This window comes from Sceloporus undulatus, chromosome 6 (assembly GCF_019175285.1).
Source record: "Sceloporus undulatus isolate JIND9_A2432 ecotype Alabama chromosome 6, SceUnd_v1.1, whole genome shotgun sequence".
Lineage (NCBI taxonomy): Eukaryota > Metazoa > Chordata > Lepidosauria > Squamata > Phrynosomatidae > Sceloporus > Sceloporus undulatus.
Genome location: NC_056527.1, coordinates 97,532,304 through 97,544,803, shown reverse-complemented (window position 1 = coordinate 97,544,803; position 12,500 = coordinate 97,532,304). Strand labels below are relative to the sequence as shown.

The 12,500-nt window shown below is 39.8% G+C and overlaps 1 protein-coding gene across 4 annotated transcripts in view; it reads left to right on the top strand.

The window, feature by feature from the left end:
* The first annotated feature begins 515 nt into the window (after positions 1 to 515).
* Positions 516 to 12,500, top strand: part of PRRG2 (proline rich and Gla domain 2) — a 27,307-nt gene continuing 15,322 nt past the window's right edge. For 2 of the 4 annotated variants that reach the window (XM_042472765.1, XM_042472762.1), the window contains exons 1-3: positions 5,992 to 6,066; positions 9,818 to 9,931; positions 11,373 to 11,536. In XM_042472765.1, the coding sequence (XP_042328699.1) occupies positions 6,051 to 6,066; positions 9,818 to 9,931; positions 11,373 to 11,536 (294 nt within the window). In that variant the 5' untranslated portion in view covers positions 5,992 to 6,050. Of the gene's footprint in view, positions 800 to 3,861; positions 3,992 to 4,436; positions 4,527 to 5,991; positions 6,067 to 9,817; positions 9,932 to 11,372; positions 11,537 to 12,500 lie in introns of those variants that run through there. The other 2 variants (XM_042472763.1, XM_042472764.1) reach the window with 2 other exon arrangements.

Sequence of the window (12,500 nt, the reverse complement as noted above, 5' to 3'; positions counted from 1 at the left end):
AAAAACAAATAAACATTCTCTTAAAATACATAGCTAAAAGTCTTAAAATACATAGCTAAATAGTCTCCACCAAATGCATCTGAGGAAGTAGACTTTAGTCTACGAAAGCTTATGCTGCCAACTTCTTTCTTTCAGTTAGTCTCAAGGGTGCTACAAGATCTCTCTACATGCTGATTCTACAGACTAACACAGCTATATCTTTAAATAGCTAAAATTATTAACATAAATTTGAAGCATGATTAAAAACTACAGAATAAAAATAGAAACACACCTCTTTGAATGCTGTTCTGCTAGATTAAAATTAAAGTCCTCAACAAGCATACCTGAATGTGGTCAGACTCGGACAGAAAGTGGACACCAGATTGCAACAGACTGATCTTTTGAAAACATATATTGGCATCCATACTACACAGTTATAGCACTTTTAAACCACTTTAACTACCTTGCCCTCATCCTATGAAATCCTGGGGCCTATAGTTTTGTAAGGGACTTAAGAATTACTTGCTTGAGATCAACTGCTTGAGAACAACTCAGGCTCTCCTGAGTCCTGCAGAGAAATATCACTAAACTACAACTTTACAGATTACTTAGGGAGACTTGGGAGTTGGGACCTAAAGAGGTATAAGGGTGGTAATTGTGTAGTGTGGATCTCTCCATTCTCAGAAGCAGTGTATTTGAACTGTGAAGCCTAAGTAGTTTCCTGAAACAGAGAAAGGAAACCACCGAACTAGAGGGATAAGGAATCAATGCAGCACTAAAATTGCAGTTTTCTTGTAGGAGCTCAGCACACAGAAATGAGGTGCGAAAACTTAGTTTTTAAAATGTATGATTTTAAGTCCTTTTATATTTTAAAATTGTGTTCTATTTTTAAACAAAATGATCTGTTTTAATATTGTAATATTTTAATTCCATTTTAATTGCCATTTTTGTAAGCTTTTAATTGTACTGTGCTTTTAGACTGTCAGCTGCTTTGAGTCCCAATTTTAGGGAAAAGTGGGATACAAATAATAATAATAATAATAATAATAATAATAATACAGACCATCAACAAATATCTTATCGGGGTTGCTATAAATGGAAAGGGAGCCACAAGCTCAGAAAGTCCCAGTTTAAAGATTCCTTCCTTCTGTCATAATCATACTAGCAGCTATGACACTGAAGACAGATGTGAAAAAACAACCCTAATCCATTTAAACAAACCTAATCAAACAAAAGGTATTGATATGAAACCTCAAGGTAAGGCAAATGGGAGGTCACAGCCTTCTTTGGTAAATAGAATCTACAGGAAACTAAAGGGCAATATTTGGTTTCAGTGACACAAATATGAGGAAGTGGGCTGATAACATCATAACATAGGTCAGGTTATTACCCTTAAAACATATCTGGCTGAAAGGGACTGGAACTGTAAACTAATTGGTAAGAACAGCAGTGTGTCATTGTTTGTGACACACTTTCCAGTCTTTGGGCCACATCAATCTTGTTTATGTCATCATATAATACAAGATTTCTAACAGAGGTATCCAAGAATTGAGGTTCAGGCTATCAGTAAATTAATTCACCTGTTAATTGTTCTTTTAGGTATTATTCCTAGCAGTATTAAGTATTAGTTGTCCCCAACCCCTCCGCTGTTTTGGGTAGAAAAGATATCTCTGAGTCTGTCTGCATGGACTGAAAGAACTGGCCCCATCCCATTTCAGAACTCACTTGTTTAAATGATGGATGTGGCTGAAACAGGAAGAAAACAGACCCAAGCTGTGCTCTGAGGCTTAATACCAGAGCAAAAGACATCCCAGTTTGCTCAGTTTCAAGTTGCAAAGAGTTAATTATCACATCAGTGTATGGGTTGCATGCCAACGTGGACATGGGGAAAGGGCCAGGTGGTCAACAAAAGCGGGCAGAATAGGTGTACTGGACTGGGCAAGCCACCGGCACCATTGCTAGCCATAATTTTTTATCACCTGTCCATGTCATAAAAGCATACTGGAGGAGTGGTCAGCTGCGCCATTGACCCATCACGCACCATGTGAAGTCACCGTGTGATGACAAACACATCAGGTTTCCAACAATACAATAAATTTAATAAAAACATTTTTAAAATGGCTTGTCCATGGGAAGACTAGGGAGAAAGTGGATATGTACAGGAGGGATACCCTGATCATGCTGTGCCAGTGTGTCACTGGGAGCACCAATACACCATACAGGCATTTGATTGATCAGACGATTGAGCAGCCGGTCAAGTGGGGCATCAAATGGGCTGGCAGCTGGATGAGATAAGTAAAGTGGCTGCTAGTGGAGTGTTTGTGTACTTGTGCAGAACAAAATCATGGTGTGGTCCAGCTTGCAGCCATGGATTCTCCGTTATGGCATGTCCATCATCGCAGTGGGAGGAGGATGGTGCAGACTACACATTTGTTGTTGACCCATTGTGGGAACTGGCACTGAGGTCAGTGTATTCTCTCTGCGAATTGGAAAACCCTGGGGTAAGCCATCTTTTCCCCCTCGTCTGCTCCTGGCCTGCGGCCTCAGTCTGTCTCCACCTGTCTGCTACACATAAAAGTAGACTGGACTAGACTGGCGGCTGAATCTTGATTTATTACTGCCATATAAGAGAGTCTTCCATCATACTTGACAGCTGTAGGTAAACTTAGGAAACAAAGTGCACCAGGCAGATTGGCACACACAGTTCTGTCCTCCAGCGGCTTACTGCCATTCCCTAACCCCCAGCACCTGGTATATGAGACATTTGTCTCACTTCTTAAGCATAAGCCAGCCCTCTGCCAGTTATCATATGACAGTAATGTACACAAACTGCATTAATTGCCCAAACATTATACTTTCCCCTCATTATTTTCAGCCCAACAAAGCATTTTTGTATTGAGTTTGGATGTTGTAAATTCTCAGCCTTATGCAAATCATTAAGGGCACAAATCAAGGTGCTGGTTATTACCTATAAAGCCCTCCATGGCTCGAATCCACACTATTTGGTAGACGATATCTCCTTGTATGAACTAGCCTGGACTCTGAGATCGTCTAGAGAGGCCCTTTTCTCTGTCCCACCACCATCACAAGCACGGTTGGTGGGGATGCGAGAGAGGGCCTTCTTGGTGGATGCCCCAGACTCTGGAACTCCCTGCCCAGGGAGATTGGAACAGCTCCCTCCTTGATGGCCATGATAACAGTTTACACACACACACACACACACACACACACACATATAATTTTATCTTTTAAAAATGTGTTTTATTCTTTTAATAACTATGTTTTAATATTGTAATAATTTAATTCCTTTTCAATGTATTTTTTCTATGTTTTTAATTGTACTGTTTTTTAATGTTGTGAAGACACTCTGAGTCCTAGTTCTGGAAAAAGAATGGGATACTACTACTAATAATAATAAATTATTATTATTTATTGTATTTTATTTTATTATCTTTATTTTGACTGTTGTAACCTGCCTGGATTCCTTGTGATTGGGCGGGCTATAAATAAATCATTAATAATAATAATAATAATAATAATAGTAGTAGTAATAATAATGGGAATTGTTTAAAAAGTTTGTAGGTTTGTGAAAGTTACCTTTGGACTCCTAGAATCCTCCAGCCAGCATAACTGGTAATGGGAGTTGTACAGTCAACCTCTGTATCCACAGATTCTTTAACTATGGATTTAAGCATCCATGGCTTAAAATATTTTAAAAACATATAAATTTCAGAAAACAAACCTTGATTTCGCCATTTTATATAAGGGACACCATTTTACTATGCCATTGTACTTAATGGGACTTGAGCATCCACGGATTTTGGTACCCATGGAAGATCCTGGAACCAAACCCTAGCATATACCAAGGGCCCTCTGTATTCCCAAAAAAGTTGTTTTCCTGGACTCTGATGTTTATTACTACATTATACTACTCCAGTATAACTGTCCCTAAGCTTCAGAAAAAGAAGAGGAGGAGAGCAATGGGGCTTGTTTGAGTTACCTCTCTTCAGATGTGAGCACTGAGATGTGTTTTAAAGGACTTGTGCTGTGTACATAAGGATAAGAATACTTCCTAACTGTCAGGGAACTCTCTAAAACTGTGGGCTGTGTTTGGATCTTGTGACTGCAGGAGACTTTCTTTAGATGGGATGAACTTTTACAGTCAGAGCAAAGGCTACCTGCCCACTCACAGGAATTCTGGCAGCCCAGCCTTACTCTCCACCTACAATGAACTACCCTCCCTGCCTGGCTTTACCTGTGTCTCCTCCTCTGTGTGACCTTCAGACCCACCCACCTTCCTTTACCTGGAGCTCTGCTTCCATTCAGGAGACATTAACATTCTTTCTGTTACTCCCTGCCATTCCAAATGGTCATGGAATAAGGATTTATCTCTTCCTTTACCCTTCACCTACTTGATGCTTGGATAGCTCTTTATCTCTTCAAATCTGCTTTTCCAGACTGGAGTGGGCAAGTGGCAAAGTTTAAGGAACAGCCTGGTTCTTTCATCCAGTTGATCTACCTGCTTTCCACCTACGATTTCCGCACAGGTGAGTTGGCAGTTCTCAAACAGATCCGGCTTCTCTTTTCTTTTTAACACTTTGCTTTCCAATATGTATGTTTTTCCCCCTCATTTGTTTTTCTTCTATGCCTTTGTGACCTGAAGGGAATTATTTTGGTTTTCCAGGACTGGATTCAAAGCAAGTGACAGACCTCTTACAGTTAATAGCTTTTTCATTCTTCTCTAGTCCTATTGCCCCTGCAGTAGTTCCCTTTCAGACAGAACTGAGAGATACATGCCTGGCTAAATTAAATTCAGTATCTTATAATAATGGCTATAGGAAGACTCCACACAAATTAGTTTAGAATAAAAGCCAACAACATTGGAATGTTGTAATAGATAGGGTACCAAATCTTCTTACTGTATTTTTACAGTACATTCCTCATCACATCTACTCAGAAGTGGATCCCATTGTGTTCAGATTTGGTTACTTACTTTGGTTAAGTGTACTTCACATGGGATCAGTGGCTTTGAGAATGTATTCTGACTCTAAAGTAGTTACTATACTCTATTTATGTTATGGCTCATGGAACCAGAAACTGTGGAGTTCAAGATATCGTGAATGATGGAATGCAGTGATTTTTTTTTTTAAGCCATATACCAGGAAGATACATATTGCTTTAGTTTCATCTCTTGGCTATGGCAGAAGTCATTATGCTCTGTTAGAATGTAAGATCTTTAAAACTGTATAAATCTTTGCTCCAAGAACCACCCCAATCTCAGTAGGAACTGCCTAGTCTACTTGACATCCACAGCAATACCTACCTTAGGTTTCACCCTGTTATCTAAAGGACTTCTCTTCCAGTCCCTGCAAGATACAATAATGGTTTGTTTTAATTTATATCTCTGGGAACGTTGGCACTATGGGGAAAACAGAACTCACATGTCTTACAAGAATGTAGCCACTCCAGACTAAAAAGATAACTCATGTGAAATACTTTGGGAATATTTTAATCAAGGTTGGCAACTGTTGGTCATCCAGATGTTGCCGGAGTGCAACTCCCATCAGACCCAATCAGCAAAATAGAATGAGATGATGGGATTTACACACCAACAATATCTAGACAACTAGAAATAGACAATCTTTGGTATAACAATTAAGTATTAGTTATAGTCTAAGCATTCCCTCCTCCTTTTTAGCTTTCTTTAACATTAACTATTGGGGACTAATAGAAGCAACAAGGGAAAGCAGCCAGTTTTAAATAAATAAGATAGGGTCGGTCCCTGCATAAGGTTATTCAAGCAGCTGCTCGCAATACTAACAAAATATTTTTTAATTTGGATAGTTACTTTATGACATTATTTCTTGTTTTGCAAAGCCTGGGACACTCTCACACAAATGGCAGCTCTGCTGAACACACTTATGAGTACAGAATCAGGCTGCAAATTATTAACTTGCTTGATAAATCTCAAGGCAAAAAGCCAGCTTTTTGCCTTTTCAAGAGGCAGAGGGATGAAAACAGAATAGCCTGGCCTTTTCTTTTTGCCTTAAGAACAGGACTCATGTTTAAGAATGGACATGCAGAAGGGTGAAAATAGGATTCATGTTTTGTTACACAAACTCATTTGGTAGTTTTTAGAGAGGGATGTTCATCAGTTTCAATATAAAATATGGGGAAAGGATTGGGAAAATTAAATAATTCAGCAACACTTTTGAGACTAACTGGTTTATTTTAGCATTATGTTTTATGGATATCAAGTAATTTCTTCAGATTCATTTGGGAAAATGATGTGGATTCCTTCCTGGTCCTGTCTTATGTGTCACAGCTTAGTTCCACTACTGGAATTAAGACTATCTAGTGGCATCATAACAAGGGAAAGGGAGAGGGAAGGAATCCAGCAACACCTTTAAGTCTAACTCATTTATTTCAGGACAAAATCTATCATCCTTTCATCTCTTTTATATAGTTATTATGTGCCGTGCTTCCATTGTCTTTTTATTATTACTTGGTCACATAATGTGTTCCCCTGCAGGTTGTAGAGTATCCCCACTCTTAGTTTAAATTTCCCTTTCACATCTTGGATCTTATAAAAGAGATCTTTCGTTCTTCCTTTTTTGTTGTCATCTTCTGTTTCTCTGCATTTATTACAGTAGTTCTCCTTGTTCCAGTACACAAGTTGCTGAACAGTTGCATTCAGGGTTCTGACTCTATTTCTGTCATCTTTTACTTTTGATTTTCATCTTTCCTTGACTCCTTAAAGAGTTATATCTGTCCTCCGTTGAGCTTTTGCTTTCTTTTTGATGTAGATAGTATCTTTGAATTCCTCCCTGACAATATTCCTGGCTTCAGTCCAGAGTTCTTCTGGCTCCCAGTCAATTAGGATTAATAGTTTAAATCTATTGTTACATGATATTTACAGGAATGCTCTTCAGGTTGGCACAATGGTTGGCTTAGTGTTCTTTATCAGCTTCGCTCTAATTTTTGATATTAGCAGTTTCTTGTCTGTGCCACAATTTGTTCCTTGTTTTATTTCTGCAGGGAAAATTGAGTTTCTTCATCTTCCAGTTATCTATGTACAGTGCACCCGCGCCATATGCTGAAAGCCATGTGGGAGCGTGCAGGGCGCATGGGGCGGCGTGTCCCATTCAGATGAATGAGGCGCGCACCTCTGGCACGCATGCGCCACCGCATTGCCGTGCCGCCACATGCACGAGCTCCATTCACTTGAACGGGGCTCGAGCATGTGCAGTATTTGACTTACGCAGGGGGCTCCAAAACAGATCCCCCGCATAAGCCAAGGGTGGACTGTAATAAGGTGTGTGATCAGTTTCCTCCTAGACTCTAACATAAAGTCTTTCAAATTCTTCTTTTCTGCCTCTGTAGTTGGAGCATAAACATGGATTATGGTTATATTGATAAGTTTTCCGGAAGTCTTACTGATATTACTTTATTAAACTTTGCATTATATCCTTCGAATGCTTTCACCACGTCTCTTCTCACTATTAATACCATCCAATTTTTCTTAGATTTTTATTTCCTGAGTAAAACATTGTGTAATTATTTGACTTAAAATGTCCTATTCCTGTCCATTTTACTTAGTTCGCTAACCTCAAGTATTGCAATGGTTATACATTATATTTCTTGTTTTACCATGTCTAGCTTCCCCTGATTCATGCTTCTTGCATTCTATGGTCCTATGTGTTGTGCAACTTCAGACTTTCCTTTCACCTCGGAGCACATCAACAGTTGAACACCTTTTTGACTGAAGTCCAGTTGCATCATTAGCCACAGCACTACTCATAGTTGAGTAGTGAACTTCAGTAGTTGTGTGTCTTCTGACCTGGGAGTGTCATCCTCAGATACTATCTCTTGTTTCATATTAGATTGTCCCATCTTAGGGTTTTCATGGTAGAAAACATTCAAAAGGGATTTACATGCCTCCTTCTGCACAGCACTAACAAATGTTAGCTATAATGCTACGGCCATTATTTCTGAACGATCCTCCATCAGTATAACCCCTCCAGCACTACTGCTGCTGCCCAGTAGCTGTTTTTCACAGTTAGTCTGGATCCTTAGCAAAAGCATGTCTGTTATGAGAGATGCTACTAGCAGCACTGCTGCCGTCAGCATAGCTTCTTGTCTCACAGAAGCACACCTTCACATCACCATGGAAAGGTAATGTCATTGGTGAGTGTATGGGTTTACCCATGCATTATTCATTTTCATATTCATAAGTATTCCAGCACATTTATGGTTATGAACTTTTGATACAGCTTCTATAACTATTATTTTAATAGCACTTTGATCTGCAGCAGTTGGCAGGTGATAAATTTTAGTGCAATGCCATTAAAAGCTTAATTTTTTGCAAATTTCTGTTAAACAGATAGGCAGATTAGCTGGTTGTCTGAGGTGTGTCGTGAGCATCAAATGCATGTTGAAAATAAGTACAATAATAACTACTCTGTTAGGCTTGCTGTTCCTTTTTACATTATACAGTTATGGCATTATGATTCCACTCTAACTGCCATGGCTGCATCCTGAGAAATCCTGAGGTTTGTGGTCTGGTGAGGCACTAAAGCTCTCTGGATGAGAGTTCTAGATATCCCTCCTTAAACTGCAAATCCTAGGATTCCATAGGACAGAACCACGATAGTTAAAGTGAAATCATAGTGCTGTAATTGTATACAGTGAAGAATTCTTCTGGTTTGGACCACATGGAAGGAGATTTATCTTTCCTACTTGTTCAATGTCTTCAGCTCTTATCAAATTCCCAGCTGCTTCATTCATAGCAGTTATTCCCACATTATATTATCAGACATGACAAACAGCAATCTGGAAATGTATAAAAGCCAACCTATTTTGTACTTTACGGCTGGGGCACTTGTGGCCTTCCAGATGTAACTCCCATCAAGTTTAGTCACCATAGTCAATTGTGAGCTGATGTTCAGACTGGTAAGATTAATAATTGTTAGACAGGGTAACGATTTTTTTTTCTGGAAACAGTTACATTCTCTCAGGATCAATAATAATTTATGATGGTGGATGGCAAAGACACCTCTTTTCTCTTTTGTTCTGTCACCTTTTCCTCTACTTTTTATCCTCGCATATTCATAAGCCCTCCAACTGTCTCAGCCTGGCAGGTACTGTTTTGAGTAATCTCCGTTATCCCAGTTTCCCAGCTGCTTTTAAAATGCTCTGGTCTCTCATCCTCCTCCCACTTTGTCCATTATTTTCTTCAGTTGCTACTAACTGAGTTCAAAGAACAAAACTGTTTTGCACTCAATTAATTCAGCAACAGGAAGCAGAAAGGAGGAGCAGACTCTTGCCGTTCCCTGTAGATTTAGGCAAAAGCAAACTCCTGTAGCCTTTCCTAGCTTGTGTATTTTTCCTCTGTAATACGTTTTGCCATCTTGGCCACACTCTGATATTGCTTGACCACATGTGTCCTGACTTTCATTTGTAAAATGTTGGGGATATATACCTGGTGTGTTGCCAGGGGAGAGCAAAATCCTTCTTGCTAGAGGTCTGAGCTGATTACATCTGGAGGGTTTTTAAGATTAGCCTGGGGGCTTCAGCCTCACTGATGCAAAGGAAAATTGGTGGGTGAGAGGTTTTGTTTTATGACAGGAGTAATCAGACCCGGAAAAATTACTTTTCTTTTACTATAATGTCAGAATTCTCCAGCCAGCATGCCCACTGGCCATATGGTTAAGCAATGCTGGATGTTATAATCCAACAAGTAACTCCTCTAAGCTTTGGGGAAATTTTGCCTTAAAATACTTGTCAGAACCTTCTTTCATCCACTCCTCTGTTAACCAATTTTACATACCCTCTTCAGGGCCTGTCATGCGGAGTCCTCCCTGTCTTCTCCTGCTGTTCCAAGCTGTAGCAGCTGTTCTCTCTGCTTCTTTCCAGACACCACCTAAACTCCAGAAAAATTTAGAGGATCGAGGTAATTTGAACAAGAGGTTTACTGGCGATGTGTGTGTGTGTGGGGGGGGGAGCAGTTTACATGTTATCAAAATCTATGGTCAGAAAACTATTGAGGATTCCACTTTTTCTCCAATGATCCAAATATCCTTGACCAAAGAGGGGATCTCAGCTGAGATTTGCAAATTGTTTTCCTTTATGGCCAATTGGTTTTTCTTTCTTTCTGAACATTGGTTGCCTTTCTATTGATCTGTTACTCTGAGTACTGTAACCCAAATCACCAAGTGAGCTTCATGATAAGTTATAATTTAAACTCACTTCTACTCAGTCATAGGCTGATCCTTTAACCACTGTACTTTACAGTTTCTCCTACTTTTATTGAAAAGGCCAGCTAAACCAAAGAGCTGCAGCAAGCATGAGCAACATAGCTGTACAACCCCTCTCACCGCTAAATGTGCATGTCACATAGGGTTGCCATAACTGTCCACTATTAACAGGCAATAGCTTCAAATGCTTGCAGAACCACATTCCACATGTGGCAGCAGATACAATATATGGTAGGGAAGTGTTGAATTTCCACAAGGAGAAAATGTGTTTTTGAGTTCCAGCACAGAAGCTCAACCTTGAAGGGAAGGCATGTACCTGTGGACAGCAAATCAGCAACAAAGGCACATTCATGGTGTTTGAAATCAGATCGTTTGGAAAGATCTGATAACAAGCAAGGACATAAAAAGAAAGCACCTGGACCTTAAAGGCTTAGCGATGAGCTCACATCCCTCTCTGAAGCTCCCAGGAATATTTCCTTTATGTAGAAGCAGTGTGGTATAGTGATTGGAGCATTGGACTACAACTCTGGAGGCCAGGGTTCGAAGCCCCGCTCCACCATGGAAACCCACTGGTTGACCATGGCCAAGTCACATTCTCTCACCCTCAGAGGAAGGCAAATGCATCTTGCCAAGAAAGTGTCATGATAGGGTCACCTTAGGATCACCATAACGCACACATTTCTGTTTTTATAAAGGGCTTATATCTAAAAATACAGGATTGTTCATTCTATATAAACAAACATTACAAACATAGTACATCATCAACAACAACAATAATAAATGATTTATTTATATCCCGCCCAATCACAGGGAATCCAGGTGGGTTCTTTCCACTTCTAAAATATGGGACATACCTTATAGTAAAGGACAGCTACCAATCCTATAAAGGACAAGTTTTCCAACCCACAAATAAGGGTTGTTTTTGTTGTGTGCTTTTAAAAAATTTTTTTCCTGACTTGTGGTGACCCTGTAATGGGGTTTTCTTGGCAAGATTTGTTCAGAGGGGGTTTGCCGTTGCCTGTTGTATACCAGAACTTTTCTTGCTGTATGCCAGAAACTGGCTGAAAGATTCTGGAAGTTGTAGTTTAAAAAATAGCTTTGAACTTGAAGATAATGCCTGCTTTTTCCACTTCTCAGTGTTCTTGGATGACTCAGTGGCACACAGATTCCTGAGCCGTAAGCCTCTTTACAACCACTGGGATTTTGAGCTGATTGTCCCAGATAATCTGCAGCGTGAATGCATCGAAGAAGTTTGCAACTATGAGGAAGCCCGTGAAGTCTTTGAAGACGACATTAAAACAGTTGAGTATCAGGGAGTGGAGCAGGTTTTGGACTGGCACTCGATGAGGGTGGCTATTTATTCATTGCCAACAAAGTGGGTTAATGAAATCTGCCTATAATTTGTATGTGCCAAGTTTAGCTGCAAGTTTAGAATGACTACAACATATCTTCCAACATTTCATAGATAAAAACCAGGACATATGTGGCCAAGCAACATCAAACTGTGGCAAAGATGGCAGAAGTCATTGCAGTTGGCCATCCGTATCTACAGATTCTTTATCCAAAGATTCAAGCATTCACGGCTTGAAAATATTCAAAAAATGTATAAATTCCAAACAGCAAACCTTGATTTTGCCATTTTATGCAATGGAAACAATTTTACTATGCCATTATATTTAATGAGACTTGAACATTCACAGATTTTGATATCCTTGGGGCTCCTGGAACCAAACCCCAGTAGATACCAAGGGCCTACTCTAATTAAAAAGAACACACAAGCTAGGAAAGGCTGAAGCTACTGGGAAGGGCAAGATTCTGCTTCCTCCTGTCCTCTCCTCTTTCTCCCTGAGTTAACTGAGTCCAAATTACTTTTGTACTTTGAACTTGATTTGCATCAATGGAAGTAAGCTGAGGACAAGGAGTGGAAGTGGGGGTCTCATCCAGACCCCTGCCATGCTTGGATCAGGTTGGCAGGGGTCTGGAGGGGACTTGCGAAGATCTTTCTCCACCTTGTCATACCTAGATCAGGGGGCAGAAAGATCCCCATGGTCCCATCCAGACCCCTGCCATCCCTGATCACCTGATCCAGGAATGACAGGGGTCTTTTTAAAAAAATTAATTCATAGACATTTTGATCTATTGGTTTTGTAAGTACTTGCTTTTGCAAGTAGTTGCAACATCAATGAATCGAATTTTCTATGAATTTTATTTTAAAAAAACACATGCACCCATAGGTCGCACCACAAGCACAAAGGCAGCATCAAG